The 16,842-nt window shown below is 29.3% G+C and overlaps 2 protein-coding genes across 3 annotated transcripts in view; both read left to right on the plus strand.

Annotated features, from left to right (window-relative positions):
- LOC114132764 (glycine receptor subunit beta-type 4-like) overlaps positions 1-16,842 on the plus strand; it is a 232,287-nt gene that overhangs the window by 163,952 nt on the left and 51,493 nt on the right. The window lies entirely within an intron of this gene.
- On the plus strand, positions 10,821-16,797 carry LOC126549627 (uncharacterized). Of its 2 annotated transcripts, none has more exons than XM_050199391.1 (2): positions 10,821-11,070; positions 11,337-16,797. In XM_050199391.1, the coding sequence occupies exon 2, from the start codon at positions 11,434-11,436 to the stop codon at positions 16,699-16,701; it is 5,268 nt and encodes a 1,755-aa protein (XP_050055348.1). In that variant the 5' UTR covers positions 10,821-11,070; positions 11,337-11,433; the 3' UTR covers positions 16,702-16,797. The 2 variants fall into 2 exon arrangements, with proteins under 2 accessions (XP_050055348.1, XP_050055349.1); XM_050199392.1 differs by having other exon boundaries at positions 10,821-16,344; positions 16,413-16,608.

Below are 16,842 nucleotides of genomic sequence, written 5' to 3' on the forward strand. Positions count from 1 at the left end.
AATTCTTTACAAAAATATACATTATGATATTCATTATTTATGTATTAATATTAGTAAATAGTAAGCGTTTTACTTACTTAGTACAAATAATTGTCTATAGATTATATAAAAAAAAAAAAAACAATAGATTTACAATGATTTTTATTCTAAATTTTTAAATAAACATTTTTATTGGGGGTTTATAATTTTTATTTTTGTTTTGTGATCAACACTCATTGTCGATAATAAATTTAATACCTAAATACACTATGACATAAAGTTTTTTTCAATTTTAACCAAAAATAGTTTAATGATTTCTACTTTAAATAATTTCAAACATGATGATAATATATTTGTATAAGCCAATATCTGTTTAGTAATAACTGCATACAATTATTACAAATATTTATATAATTAATTAAATATTATAAAAATCATTATACTGGAAAAATAAGCATAACCATTTTCTAAATGTACTCACTTTTATCTAAATCTAAGATATTTAATAGATAATTAAAAACTTGTTTAAAATTTATCCACATTAAATATCAAACTAAATTCATAAACTAAAAAAATATAAAATAACATTAATACAATTATAAAACTTGATTACTAAAATAGTTAAAAAAAAAAAAAAGATTATTTTCATGAATAAGTAATAGAGTAAATAGTCTTTTGGAATTCAATTATTTTCAAAATAAAGTTCATGAAAAATTTTATAAAATATTTATTTTATAAACATTGAAGTAAAAAAATGTAATTATTTTTTTTATTATTATTTAGAGAAATAACCCTCGGTATTGTGATCATTGCGAATTACTTAATATATATGCATTATACACGCAAATGTTTTTTACGTTAATAAGAGTGACCTTTAGATTTATTTTTTTTGTCAGTCAAATGTAATACATACAATATTATAATAGTGATTGTAATAAAAAATTTACATAGAATCCTTATTACTGGAAAAATGATAGGTGCAATGTTAGGTATGGACTCGTTTTAAATAGATATTCAAATATATCGTTAAATAATTTTTTTTGATACTCAGCTTAAAGAAAGTCTGGTATATAATATAGAATTACGTAAAATTATATTTGACTAAAATTTGTTCATTCTTATTGATCTACTAAGTTTTAAAATAACAAGCAAAATAAGTATAACTATTAATGTCAATTATATGTTTTTAAATATTCCCTATACATATAATAAAACCAAATTTTCAAACTAAAATCGAGTTTCAAACTACCTTAAGACATCGAAAACATGTAATTATAAAGTCTGTGATATGTAGCCAGAAACACTTAATATAATATAACTACGCCCAACTTACTTACCTGTTTAAATATTCTCTTATTAATATCACGTAATTAATTTTAAATACCTAATTATTTATACATTATTAATAATTTATTTTTGTCATCTGTGTTTTTAAAGTAGTTCATATAAAAACACATTCGTATCAATTTCATTATCATTTTTTTTTTTTATTATTATTTCAATATTTAAAACTTATAAAATAGATGTTTGTTTTATATCATACACTGTCGCTTAAAATGGAAATGTGCTGTTATGTAGAGACCGTTAAACTTAAACTGGTTTTACGTCGAAATTTCTCCCACAAACTATCCCTTGAAAAACATTCCATGAAAAAATATAAATATTACACATTTATTAAAAATAAAACAATAAAATATAATATTTTTCATTATACGTTTAATACAAGTAGTTAAATATTTATTTAACTCAGATTATTTAAAAAAAATTATAAATGCTGATAGAATATAGATTAATGTAAATAATTACGAATTTTAAATTATCACAGTCCAAACCTATTAATATAAGTACTGTTAACCATAATACACAAATTAAAATAACTAAATACTCATTCGAGTTTCATTTTATTAAATCAACATTTTCAAAAAAAAATATCCGCTAAAAATGTGCAATACAAAAAAAAATTTTATTTGATAATAGAAATTTTTATCTCCTCAAAACATTGTTTAAATAGTACAAGATCTTAAAAACTTACGAATATAATATGGTTATATGGTCAGATAGAAAACAGTTGAATAACAGCATTGTTAAATAAGAAAAAGAGAGAGAGCCTATTTGGAGAATCATTTTATAAATGTATATATAATATATATTATATATATATATATTATATATATTATACAGGTACAGTAGGTACACATTTTTTGGTTAAAATAAATTATTATTAAATACTATTATACAATGACATTTAAATATGCTCTCATAGAAAAAATTAAAATCTTTATATTATCCACAAAAAATAGTTGTTAAGTGTTGTATAGTTTGAAACATACCACAACTCCCACGACCTTTACTATAATCAGCTTAAATGATTAAATATTTTATAACCAGAGTTATACCAGATCAATATAATATTAACTAAGTAAATAATGGTTTAATAACTATTCTAAATATTGCAGTTTCATAAGTATTGGCTAACAAACGCTTATAAATCATGAGTAAATTTTATTCAAAGACTTTGGCACTTGGTGCTGGCATGATTTACGATTAAGTACAACTTTCACCAATACCTGACGTGTGCGTTGGTGAAATATTACGAAACATCAATATATTGGTATAATGATATAATAAAGTCTTTGTTATGCAAGAGAATACGGAACTTACAATATTGACTTTTGACAAGTTCAAAAATAACCGTCTAATACGCATCGATATATTAATATTAATATTCTTATAATCATTATCTAATGGCATGTTATTGTTTTATTATCATTAACATTTAAGTAGAGCCAATTTATTATTTGATTAATTACTATATTCATTGTTTGTAATTTAATTGTATTTAAACAAATTATTTATAAATCTTGTAAAACATATAAAGACTAGTGTATACTAAGTGCTATAAAATACCAGATTAAAGATATATTGGAACCCCAAAATATAAGATTCATACTTCTTTCAACACTAACACTTCAAAAATATTGTAATTTCTATCGTTGTTGTTTTGTTAACATTTTTTATTTCATACCATTTAAGATAATTTAAAAAAAAAAAAATTAGGTAATAAAATGAGAAAAATATTACTATATACTATGTAGAATATACATACTTGTATATACAAGTATGAATTGTTTAAACAAATATAGGTACTAGTAGCTACAAGCACTACACTAAAAAGTTAAGTTATATATTTTTAATCATTGCATACTCATATAAAAAAATTGTTAACTTACTTGAATTTGTTAATAACACCTAATATCAATACATACACAAACTTATATTATTTTTTTTTTTAATTATTATTATGAATAATATAACTATCATTTTATTAGCATTATATGATGTGAACTAGGTATTATAGTTTTAAGTATTTTATCAGCCTATTTTTTAATTGCAATTAATTAGTCAAAATATATTATTTTTTAAATTTAATATGTAGGTAGCAAAATGTCTTGTATTTTTTAAGATGAGAATACATAGATATCGCATCTTTGATTTAATAACTATTCTTTCTCTCTGTATTTTACCAATTGTGAATAAATACTGTAATTCATCAACAGATATATTGTTTGTATAACATTTTTACTACACATTTTAATTATTAAAATATAACAACAGTGCATTTTTGATGGATTTATACAAGCCAACTCTGCCATTTTCTGTAGCTATCTAGTTTATATTTAAATAGTTAGCTACTCCTCTCCTTATGAATAATTCTATTATAAGGTTAATAATAAGACTTTTTCCATTATATCAGTTGAGTTTTATTTTTTATCGTTTTAATACAATCTGGTACTCTTATACTAAATCCAGCTGTTCACTATAATATAATCTTTAGAGTTGTTCTTAAGCTATTCTTTATTTAATAGTAACAGATTTTGTAATGTGTATAATAAACAAAAATTGTTTAAAAAAAACTATTATTTGTTAAAAATAACCGGAGAACAATTATTTTATTCATTAGTAACAAAACAAAATAACATTAGAATACATTTTTAGTTGTCTTAATTAAAAAATAGATAAATGAAATCAATTTAAATATGGTAAAAATATAAAATATAAGTGATTTTAGTATGTACCTAGTAAAGAAATGAAAATTAATGTAACATTAATATAATATAATATATTCTACTTATATTAAAAGGCGATATAAAAATAAGGATTTTTGTTATATTCCACTGAGTTATTAAATTATTTTGTTTTACTTATAAAACATTTAAACTTTATGCAAGTAATTATTTTCAAAATAACGTGTTGATTTTATATTTTGTAAAACATGGTACAAAAATTACAAAAAATACATTAAATATTATTTATATTGGTTAATTTAATGGTTTTTAAAACATACATAATCCTCTAAACAGATTTTGTGATTATTCATTCATATATTATTTATACATTCAGAATTATTTTCCTCACCAAATATGCATTAAATTACATTATTTAAAATAACGAAAGAAAATCATTAAACTTTGGAATATTTTCATTTAATAGAATTGTCTAAAATTAAAAATTTATTAATTTATTTTTCTTAAATTATTGAGTGCTAGTGAGTAGGTATGTACCTATTGTACCTATATATCTGTATATCATAATAATATAATAATCCTATTATAATGTATACATAAATATATTTTAAGTTATATGAATTATTCATATAATATTATATTGATTATGTTTTAACTAAGCTATGAGTTATATATTTTATACCTAGCAGATATTATAAACCAAAAACAAACCAATATTTACAAAAATTTGACCATGTGTGTGCACTTACTTTTTTAATTTTAATAATTGTATCAGTAAACATAAAGTCAACTAATATTTTAAGTCTAATAATATTTAGTCTTACATTGCGCCGTTTTTTCATTTTAAATTTATATATATTTTTAAATAACTATTTAAAAATTAAATGATAGGTTCAAAGATAAACGTATATTATAACTATAACATGTATAGGTATGTAAAATTATGGGTACTAGACCCTCATCAAACTGCGTAATATATAAGGCAGAGATAAGGTGGGAATTTCATTCATGCTTGGAAACCGAAATTCATTCAGCCCATTTATCCTTTCATACAGGGATATTTTGAGATTGGGGAGACAAAATTCAATCAAAAATGATTTATGCTTATTAAAATAAAAAAAAATAAAAATGATTCTTCTTCCTAATCAAAACAAAGTGGAAAAAATTTAACTTGGTGATAAATTAAAAGTGTATTATTATTAGTGTAAATAGGATCATTTTAAGTGGCAAGATACAAAGTTTTTAATAGTTTTCAGGTAGTTATACTTTGTATATTTTTTATTATAAAATACAGAAGTGTATAAGATACATAATTAATTATTTAAGTCATAATACTAGAATTAATTACTCACATTACCAGTAGCATATATTATAAGTTGTAACATACAAATACTTTGCATTCAAATATATTCATACTTTCCACTTATGGTGTATACTGTATAAATTATACAACCATAATAAATTACAATATTGTGACTACACATTTATAAATCACCAATTGTCAATTTTTTTCCTGCTACAAATTTGAATTTTTATAATATAATAAATAATAATAGCATTTGATAACATATTATGTTTTTGTTATTTTACGTAAAAGCATAGAGCAAGAAGGAAATACTCGTATTGTGCATTTTCTCCATCATAGATATTTGTATAGAAACCTATAATGACCAATTAATAATAAATGTTATTAGTTAGTAGTGGATTTTATTGGCATTACGATAATGAATCATTATTTGTTATAAATCGGTTGTTTTAAAAATGTATATCTTTGAGATGAACGGCATAAATGATTTTATTGCTAATGATGTATGAACTGTAATCAATTCTAACACATCTTGTCAATTGTCACCTAATATAAATGAGTATATTATGTAGAATAATTATTCATTTAAATTTCATTACTCACCAGCATTTTGTTTTGACTTTGTAAAGCCAATCATTTATTTTACTTAAAAAAATTATCAGCGCACTTTTTGGTATAAGATATAAAAAAAAAAAATCAATTTTTATAGTAAATATTTAAAATATACTTAGTTGTAAGTATGTACAATGCTGAGATAGACGCATTTACATAGATACAGATACTAACAGTTTTGCCACAAGCTATATTATATTATCATATTCTACTATCCAGTACCCACAAATTATACAAATATAATATAATCACAGTAAATATTTAAGTAATTAACTGTTTCCTAAAAAAATCCTCATACCGTATTTTTGGTGATTTTATTTTTATGAATTTATGTCAAATCCATGTAACAAGGAGTTAAGTACGTACATCATTTTCAAAAATTAAAGTCAAATAGTTTAATATTATAAATTATATTGGATTTATATTATATTATTATTTATATTTATTCATAATTTATTTATAAATATGAAAATCAGATAAAGGTGATAAATGAAACAGAAAGAAGATCCCTTTAGAAGCTTTTAATAATTAGGGGTTAATTCTTAAGTTACACTAAATCATCAAAATAACTGTAAAATAAAACTATTTGATGTAACTTGTGAATTAGCCAAATAACAACTCCAGGTTAGGTTAGGTTAGGTAAGCCAAACTCACAACAACAACAAATATAAATGTGAAATAATTATTATAAATAACATAACAATTTACGTATTAATATGATTACTGATAAGTTATATTTTTATCAATAATGCCTAACATTAAAAGAAAAATGTATTTACTTTGATATTTTTTTAACAAATTTATTCTGATGTACGTAAAACATCTAATAGAGTAGGTAACCGACTTTATTTATTAATTAAGGTTTCCAACTAATGCATTATACAAATTAGTTTTGTACTATAAAATTACAAATAATTCCGTTTACCTTTTGTAATTGAAAATGGCGGACACTGTTATTTATTTAATATTATTACAAAGTTATTTACTTTTTGTAAGTCATTGATTGGTTGTTCGAGTAGGTACATTAACGCTAAACTTGATTAAATTGAAAATCTAGTGATTAATGATGATATTCGTCCAAAATATCAAAACCAAAATTAAATTTATTAAAGAACTCGTAATAATAATAATAAAAATCTTTACCTCATAAGCCATATTGTATTTTATATATTTGAAAGAAATATACCAGTTGTATAATATTATAATTCAGTAGGTTATATGTATATAAATTCTGTTGTAACAGTAAAATAATAGTTCACGATATTATCGAACAATAAAAAAAAAATGGTGTGCTGTCTTATTAAAATTGTTCCAACAATAGAAACATACCTAGTATAATATTTAAATTGTATATTGATTTTTAAATTGAAATGCATATAATAATATAAATAATGTAAAATGCATTTAATTAAATAACTTACGAAAATCTATCATTGGGGGAACAGATACTATTGTCAATTGATCTCCAGTGATATCATAATGCAGATATAAACATACACATAAATAACCTCGTATCAAAAATGAATATAGAACTACTGAAAAAAAGCATTACATAGTAAAATAATATTTACGTTTAATCTCTGTGATGAATAATTTTTATCTTTATGCATGGGATAAAATAAAAATTGTACAACTTTCATTTTATGAAACAAAAATAAATATTTACACATATGTTTATTATTTATTTTATATTTCCATTTATTGTAAGTAAAAATATGTACGATTCTACAAAACTGTGTTTTAATTAAAAACAAGGTTTATTTTCTTTAAAAAAAAAAAATGTATTTATACATGTATAGTATATTATACTAAAACCACTACACAGGATTATTACTTATTGTACTGTTTAAAAATCCCTAATTCGTAATTATTATTGCATACTAATTTCAGCTTTATAAAAAAAAATGTGTTTAATTTTTATAAGTGTTAAGTAACAGTACATAGACAAGTTCATTAGATTTTAATAAGTATATTATAAAGTAATCGAGTACTACTCATTAAATATATTTATATTTATGAAATAAATAAAACCTGTATTTTTAATATTATTTTTTAAAACTATTCCAAGGTATAGTCGTATATATGTTATAATTATACCAGTACTATAGTTACTACTTGTTTTTAATAAAAAGTTTACCAATGCTGTTAAACCACAAGCTTACATTTCGTCACATAAGTTTACCACTTTAAAATAATGCAAGGATTTTGCACAATTACATTATTTTGTTTTTTTATCTACAATTTAAACTTTTTTTTGTAAGAAAACTGCATTCTGTTCACATTATCAATTTAAAAATAAATTATTAATACATACATTATATTATAGTAATAATACTTCTTAGGTAGTTGAAATGAATACGTTTACTTAAACAAAAAATGCAATAGTTTTACTTATTTTTGTGTCAAAATCCATTTTATATTTAATACATTTTATAAATTATTCAAGCTGTTATACATGGGTTTAACGAGCCAAATACTTTAGTTTAGTGTATTTTCACACCAAGGGAATAAAACCATTAAAATCGAAAACTACCATGCTGGTTTGTCGTTAACCAAGCAATTACACAGATTCCGTTTTAAAGAGGTCCATAAAAATATACCCCAATAACCATAACAACGTTAAAAAAGTATGAATCATTTAACCTCGAACCGTATATTATTTTTAAATTAAAAATTTTGATAAAAAAAATTCTAACGAACCTTATTCTATTGGAATACTATCCAACACAAAAATTCAATTAAGTACGTCAAAATTTAATTTTGAGATGATGCAATTGAATATATAAGGCAAAAAAAGGGTAATACAACAGTGTTAGAATGAAATAATTAGTTTAATTTAAATGAATTATATCACTATAGTGATAAAATGAACACTACCTACATTTTATGACTTATAATAAAAAATCTCTGAAATTGAACTCTGTTTTTATTATTATTTTAAATTCAGCACGGTGATTGGAAGCTATTTTTTTTTACTGCATGTTTTATTTTTATATTCTATGTATACTATTTTGGGTAGGATGAGGGATTTAAAATACAGCCCTAGCTAAAGATTTGAAATTGAATATTTATGCTACTTTAGATAGGTAATATTTAAAAAAAGCGGGCAAGTGAGTACCGCTCTGCTGTACATTAGGTGCCGTATGGATCATTATTATATATTATAGGAGTGTTAAATTTGAATCCAATGATAGTTATCATTGTATACGAAAAACGATTCTGAACGAAGATGATTTGTCAGCCTAGGATATAATTTCTAGTGGTTGGTGAAAAAGGTGGTTTATGTTTTAATGGCCTGAATACAACAAAATTTAAGTTCTTTTATAATAATTGTAAGCTAAACTTATGAAAAATCTTGTATTAAATTTTCAACTCTTAGCTACTTATACAAAAATTTTTATGAAATATACCTACAAAATTATTTGCAAGTATTCATAGTTTTGACAAAATTTGAACTTCAAATGCTAATTAAAAAAAATTGTGCCTATGTATTCTTATAATTTTTTAATCACTATAAGAATAACATATGAAGAACTTTGTATAAAAATTTCAAGTATTTTGATAGGGCCAAAAAGATTTTATCGACACATAAAAAAACAATTTTCAGAAAAATTGAAAATTTCAGTTGTCTATAAATAGCTCAAAAAAGTCAAAATATTTTGAAAATTAAATCAAGTAAATAAAATGCCAATCTAAATAACTGGTAAAATTTTCAAGTATCTACGACTTATACTTTTTGAATTATAACTATTATCAAAAATGGTTTGAGGCTAAATCGTTATTTAGCGCGGTTTTGTAAAAATTTAAATTTCAAACACTCATAAAAATTTTTTGTCTGAATCCGGTAGAGTTTTTTTTACAGATATTTGAAGAAAAATTCAAGGAGAACCTTGTACCAAATTTTCAAAACTTAGTTATAAAAGAAAAAAATTTTATGATTTTTCAACTTCAAAATTACTTGCAAATTTTCGCGTTTTCGACAGATTTCGTAAAAATTTGAACTATAAACTCTTATAAAAAAAAATTGTGACTAACGATTTTTAATTTTTTTTAGCTACAATAAAAACAACTCATAAGGAACCTTGTATTAAATTTTCAAAACTTTTTGGTCATCCAAAAATTTTTTATCGACACTTTAAAAAAAATTTCTCAAAAAAATTGAAAATTTCAGTAGTCTATAAATAACTCAAAAAAAGTCAAAATTGTTTGAAAATTTAACTATATACAGATACTACTGACATTAACATTTGGTGAAAATTTCAAGTATTTTCAGTGATTAGTTTTTGAATTACAACCATAAAAAAAAAATCAATTTGGTCGAAAACTGGTTTTGCGTAAAAATTGCCGTTTTTCCGTCATTTTTTTTTTGTTTTTCTCGATTTTTTTGAAAACTGTTGGAAAATGTTAACTTTTTACCTCTATAATGCACCAAGGATATTCACTTTTACATCGGAAACCACCCCCATAGTTTGAAATTGGAGCATTATTTCGACTAGTTATGCTGTACACAGACACAAAAAAAAACACACACCATTGTAAAATCAATACATTCATCACTTCGTTCAGAATCTAAAACGGATAATTTTCAATAGAATCATGAAAAATAGTGAAAGTTCCAGGATAATCATATGTTTTGATATTTGTATATTGGTAATTCGGTAAAAAAATAAAATAAATGATCATCAACTGTTTTATCACTACAAGCCTTCGATTGGAATATTTTATTTAAAATGTCTAGAATATTAATTGTTTTTAATTATGTTTTTATTCTTTTTATAAATTATAAAATATATTTAATCTTTATAGATCTATAAAGATTTTTAATATCTATTAGTTATATAGTTCCATAAAATATTAAAGTTTAATTTCAAAATAACTGATAATATATTTATTTAGAATCTGTTGGATACAGCTCTGGAATGATCGACGATATTCTCGATCATTCGACAAACGCGCCTGGGCCACTGCGACAAACTCGAATATTCTAGACGCGACACCCCCTCCCCACGCTGCTGATCTATCCACGACGGTCCCTATATATATGGGCCGCCGCGACCGTTTGGCTCGCTAGTCACCGTATTCTTTTGCGTTGGTAATTTCCACGTAATTATTGGTGTTTTGTCGGCTGTTGCAGTGGCGCAGTACGCGGTAAGAACTTTGTTGTTTATTGTTTTTTATATATATATATATCGGTACAATTTTTTATAACTTTGTTTAATATATTTTGTTTTATTGTTTCTTTTATATATATTGGTATAATTTGTTGTAATAATTGTATTGTAATTTCATACAATTATATCTTGATGTATTAATTGATAATTTATATTGACTTTGTTATATTATATTTTAATACATCTCATTATCTATACACAATATATATATCTTAATCATACATACAGTCCACTTGTCGTTAGACATATTCATTTTAAAGCGTGGTTACCCCGAACAACGATTTGCTAGGGACCTCGCTTACATTTTTTGGACCTTCGTTCCGGATATTTTGTTATCAATATGGCACCTTCAAAATCTTCGAAACAAGAATTAACGCGAGCACGCGTCGCAAGGGACGCGGCGTTAAATTCAATACGGAAAATACATGCACTGGCTATGGAAGCGGACACGGATGAGCATAAACGACCAATATTTTTCGCACGTCACGGGACATTAGAACGTGCGGTTAAGTCGTTTGAAGCGGAGCAAGGAAATGTTCTTTCTTCACTGGTTGAGTTAAATAGGTCTGACGAATTTACAAGTTCAGATTTAGAAACTACCGAGGACATGGAAAAAATGTGCGGAGAAATTCAAGTGGTGTTTTCGAAATTACGTGGATATCCTTCAATTACACATCAAGGTGCAATTGTAGAACGCGAAAATACTTATAATTCTCGTGCATCGTTGTCGTTGCCGAAGATTGAGCTTCCAAAATTCGACGGTAGTCTTATCAATTGGTGCGCGTTTCGCGATATGTTCACGTCACTAGTGCATGAAAATCGGTCAATAACGGATATAGAGCGCTTTCATTATTTGGTGTCTTGCTTATCAGGATCGGCCTTGAACATTGTCAAATCAGTTCCACTAACCTCAGATAATTATGTAATCGCCTGGTGTGCGCTTCGGGATCGTTATGATAACAAGCGGCTTCTTGCTACAGCACATTGTGATAAATTATTTTCATTTGAACGTTTACAACGGGAATCGGTATCCTCGTTATCATCTTTTGTTAATACTTTTCGTGAGAATGTGGCTGCGCTAAAGGCACTTGGTGTTGTTGATTTGTCTGGATTCTTGCTATTCTACATCGGAGCCCGCGTCATTGATCCTGATACTCGTCGATTATTTGAAGCAAGTGTATCTCAAGAAAGCATACCGAAGCTGGATGAACTGTTGGATTTTGCTGCGAATCGGTGTAAGATTTTAGAAAACGTCGGCGCTAACACGGGTACACTGTCAGTGGGCAACAGTAGTTCTAGAAAAGGCAAGGGCGGCCAGACGTCTGTGAAGACTTCATTATCGACTACTGCCACTGCCAAGAACAAATGTGCGTTTTGCGATCGTGATCACCCGTTGTTTCGATGTTTAATGTTCAAGAGGAAATCGGTCGCCGAACGGCGGGAGTTTGTCATTAAGAAAGAATTATGTTTTGTTTGTCTACGTCCGGATCATGAAGCAAACTCTTGTAAGTCGGCGTACTTGTGCAAAACTTGTGAAGGACGACACAGTGTATTACTCCATTTAGATTCAAAACATAAGGGTTCAGGGAAAACATCAACACCTAATGCAATGGCGATTTCAAAACCGATTGAAAGCACCACGGATCAGAACTGTACAGCTACTAACTTTTCAGGCGCTGTGAAATCGGATGTTAGTGTTGTACTGGCTACGGCGATAGTGAGAATACGAGACCAATCTGGTGAGCTGGTGCCAGTGCGAGCTTTATTAGATACTGGATCACAAATTTCGGCCATTACCAATCAGTGTGCGATCCAACTTGGTTTACCACGTCATAAGGGACGAGTAGAGGTTAGTGGTATGGCACAGCAGCCCGTACGAACTGTTAAGGGTTCAACCAATTGTAGCTTTATTCCTTTGTTGTATGATGCACCGCAAATATCGGCCACCAACATTGTAATATTACCAAAAATCACCGCTCTTATGCCGAATCAAAAATTACCCATTTCAATTCGTGAGCGATACGGGCATCTTCCACTCGCTGACCCCGATTTTGATGTACCAGGTTCAGTAGACATGCTGATTGGAGGGGATTTATATCCATTCATCTTGCGATCGCGATCGGACATTGTCCATAGTCCCGGTCTGCCGTCAGCATTGAACACACAGTTTGGATGGGTAATAGTCGGAGCCATAGAAGGGTCAAGAGAATACTCTACGGCTTCATCGTTGGTGGTTCATGCGGCATCAGATAATCAAAATATAGGTGAGCTTTTACAGCGATTTTGGGAAGTTGAAGAACTTGATATAAACCATAGCCCAAGCACAGAAGATGAAGCATGTGAAAGACATTTTCAAGAAACAGTATCGCGGGATTGTAATGGAAGATTCCATGTTGCTTTGCCTTTCAAATCCATAATTTCTAGTTCAATGGATAAGGGAAATACAAAGCATGACGCTCATTCATTAGGCCTAGGATCGTCCCGGGCATTAGCTCTGAATCGCTTATATAATCTTGAACGTCGCCTAAGTAAGGACGAAGAGCTATATAACGCCTATCGTGATTTTATGGATGAATATATTGCACTAGGCCATATGAAGTTGGCTGAACGCACCGGAGAATATTTCATACCACATCACGCAGTTGTAAAACGGAAGGAGAATGATATAAAAATTCGAGTTGTTTTTGATGCCTCCGCCCCTTCTTCGTCGGGACGTTCTCTGAACGACTGCTTAGCAACTGGGTCTAAATTGCAAACCGATATCGGTGACATTTTGTTGCGTTGTCGATTCTATAAGTACATATTCATAGCGGACACTGTTAAGATGTATCGACAAATATTCGTTCGAAAAGAAGACCGTGTTTACCAACACATTCTTTGGAGACGTTCACCACACGAGCAAGTACAGGAATATGAGTTGTGCACTGTTACCTATGGTATAAATTCAGCACCGTTTTTAGCAATTCGCTGTCTTCTCCAATTGGAACAAGATAATGGTCCAGAATTTCCATTGGCAAGGCAATTTCTGCGGTCATATACCTATGTGGATGACATTATTGCAGGGGCCGATACAAGGGAAGGCATATTGAAGGTTCAATGTCAAGTCGTTGGGCTGTTACAGAAAGGCTGTTTTCAGCTCAGTAAATGGGCCAGTAATTGCCCCGAAGTATTGGAAGGCATTGCGAAGGAGGACTGCGCCAGTAGCCCATACTATGAACCTCATTCTGGACTGGCTATAAAAATATTGGGACTTTACTGGGACCCGTATGGAGATACATTCGGATACAGGTCAAATATTACAGAGATGCAACCTACAAAGCGATCAGTACTATCAGTCCTTGCTCGATTATATGATCCCATTGGAACATTAGGCCCAATGGTTTTCTGGGCTAAGTGCCTAATGCAAGAGCTATGGCGTCAAGGACTGAACTGGGACACTCCAATTTCCAATGAGATCTCTTCCAAGTGGAATATGTTCATAGAAGAACTTACATCGTTGGCGCACTTGAAATTACTTCGTCATATTAGCATTGGAAAATGCATAAAGGCTCAGTTAGTGGGGTTTGCAGATGCGTCACAAAGGGGTTATGCTGCGACGGTCTTTCTACGAGTAACGGACAATCAAGGTCTTATTAAAGTGCATTTCATTGCTTGCAAGTCAAAGGTTGCTCCGCTAAAGACATCCAAGATCGATAAGTCTTTGACCATACCCCGGTTAGAACTATGTGCCGCACTTTTGTTAGCACGTCTCCTTTCACATAAGATGTCACTGTTAAAGGAATTAGTATCTGTACAAAGCATCAAAGCATTCTCTGATTCAACGATTGTTTTGTCATGGTTAAAGGCCGAGCCCAAGGATTTTAAAATATTTGTTACAAATAGAGTAAACAAAATAAAGGAGCTACTGCCACAATGTGAGTGGAATCACGTAAAAACTACGGAAAATGCAGCGGACCCGGCATCAAGAGGGTTACTCCCAAGCCAATTAGTTGCTTCGCAGTTGCATTTGAACGGTCCGGAATTCTTACGGCAGCCTGAAGAACAATGGCCGAGTCAAACTTTAACAAGACTTCCTTCCGAGCAACTTCCAGATTACAAACAACCAGTCAAGTGTGTGTTGCATATTCTTAAATGTAAAGAATCAGAAGAGATCTTCCGTCGTTTTTCGTCATTAACGAGAATGCAACGAACACTCGCGTATGTATGGCGCCTCATTGACCGTTGCAAACGGAGGCCTGTAAGGAGGGGCCCACTTACTCAAATTGAACTCAATCGAACACTTCTTAACATTATTAAGCTTACTCAAAATTTTTATTGGGAAGACTTACGGAAGCAGTTAGAAAATACATCGGCATCGATAACCCCCAATTCACTTGCTCAGTTGTCACCATATTTAGACAAGGAAGGATTAATACGTGTCGGCGGTCGACTTCGTTTTTCGCTTCTGACCGAGGAAGCTAAGCATCCGGTGTTGCTCCCTAAGGCTGCTCATGTTACGCAGTTAATCATAATCCATTATCATATGAGCCTTCTACATGCCAGTCCAAAATTAGTTATGGCTATGATTCAAAGGAAATATTGGATTGTGTCAGGACGTGCCGCCATTCGGAAAATTATACATACATGTGTTAGATGTGTGCGCCATAGAGCTGCTTGCCCACAACCAGTCATGGCAGACCTGCCTCCTGTACGAGTACAGCCTCATAGACCATTCGCATTCGTTGGCATGGATTACGGTGGACCGTTTATTGTGAAAGAAAGCCGTCGACGAGGTTCTAAGACTAACAAGGCTTATCTTGCTCTATTTGTGTGTCTGTCAGTAAAGGCAGTCCATCTGGAAGTGGTAAGCGACTTATCCACAGAAGCGTTTCTTGCTGCCTTCGATCGTTTCACTGCTCGTCGTGGAATTCCAGTTGAAATACGTTCTGACTGTGGAACAAATTATGTAGGTGCCGCTCGGCAATTGAAATCCTTGTTCAACGAAGCAAAAACCCGAGACTCTTTAATGAGTAGGATCCCGTGTCAGTGGTATTTTAATCCACCTGCAGCCCCTCATTTTGGAGGGATCTGGGAGGCGGCAATTAAAAGTGTCAAGACACATTTGCGAAAAGTCATCGGTGATCAAATAATGACCATGGAGGAATTGACCACACTAATTATTCGGATTGAAGGAATCTTAAATTCACGTCCACTCACAAGTGTCTCCAGTGATCCGAACGATTTATGTGCATTAACTCCTGGGCACTTTCTGGTAGGACAACCACTCATGGCAATTCCAGAACTTGATTTAACAGACGTTAAAATCAACCGTCTAACTAGATGGCAGCTGATCAAACAAGCGCAACAATGTTTTTGGAAACGATGGACTAATGAGTATCTTCAGACATTGCAAGGCCGTCAAAAGTGGTTAAGGCAAGATGCTAACTTGAACGTTGGCGATTTGGTCGTTGTAAAGTCTCCGGGACGGCCCCTCATGTCATGGCAATTAGGAAGGGTGATTGAAGTTCATCCAGGTACAGATGGAGTTGTACGCGTTGTGACGTTGAAGACAGCCGAAGGAACTTTGAAGCGTCCAGTGGTACAAGTGGTGAAGCTGCCTGTGTCCTGATCAGAAGGTTTTTCTATCAACCAGTTTTTTTTTGTATCTTTTATCATTTTCATCTATTTAATGTAAAGTGGTACAAGATGTACAATTCATTATTCATTATTTGTTTATTTTGTAATTTTGAAAGCATCCTTTCAAAGGCGG

Source organism: Aphis gossypii, chromosome 2 (genome assembly GCF_020184175.1).
Source record: "Aphis gossypii isolate Hap1 chromosome 2, ASM2018417v2, whole genome shotgun sequence".
Classification (NCBI taxonomy): Eukaryota; Metazoa; Arthropoda; class Insecta; order Hemiptera; family Aphididae; genus Aphis; species Aphis gossypii.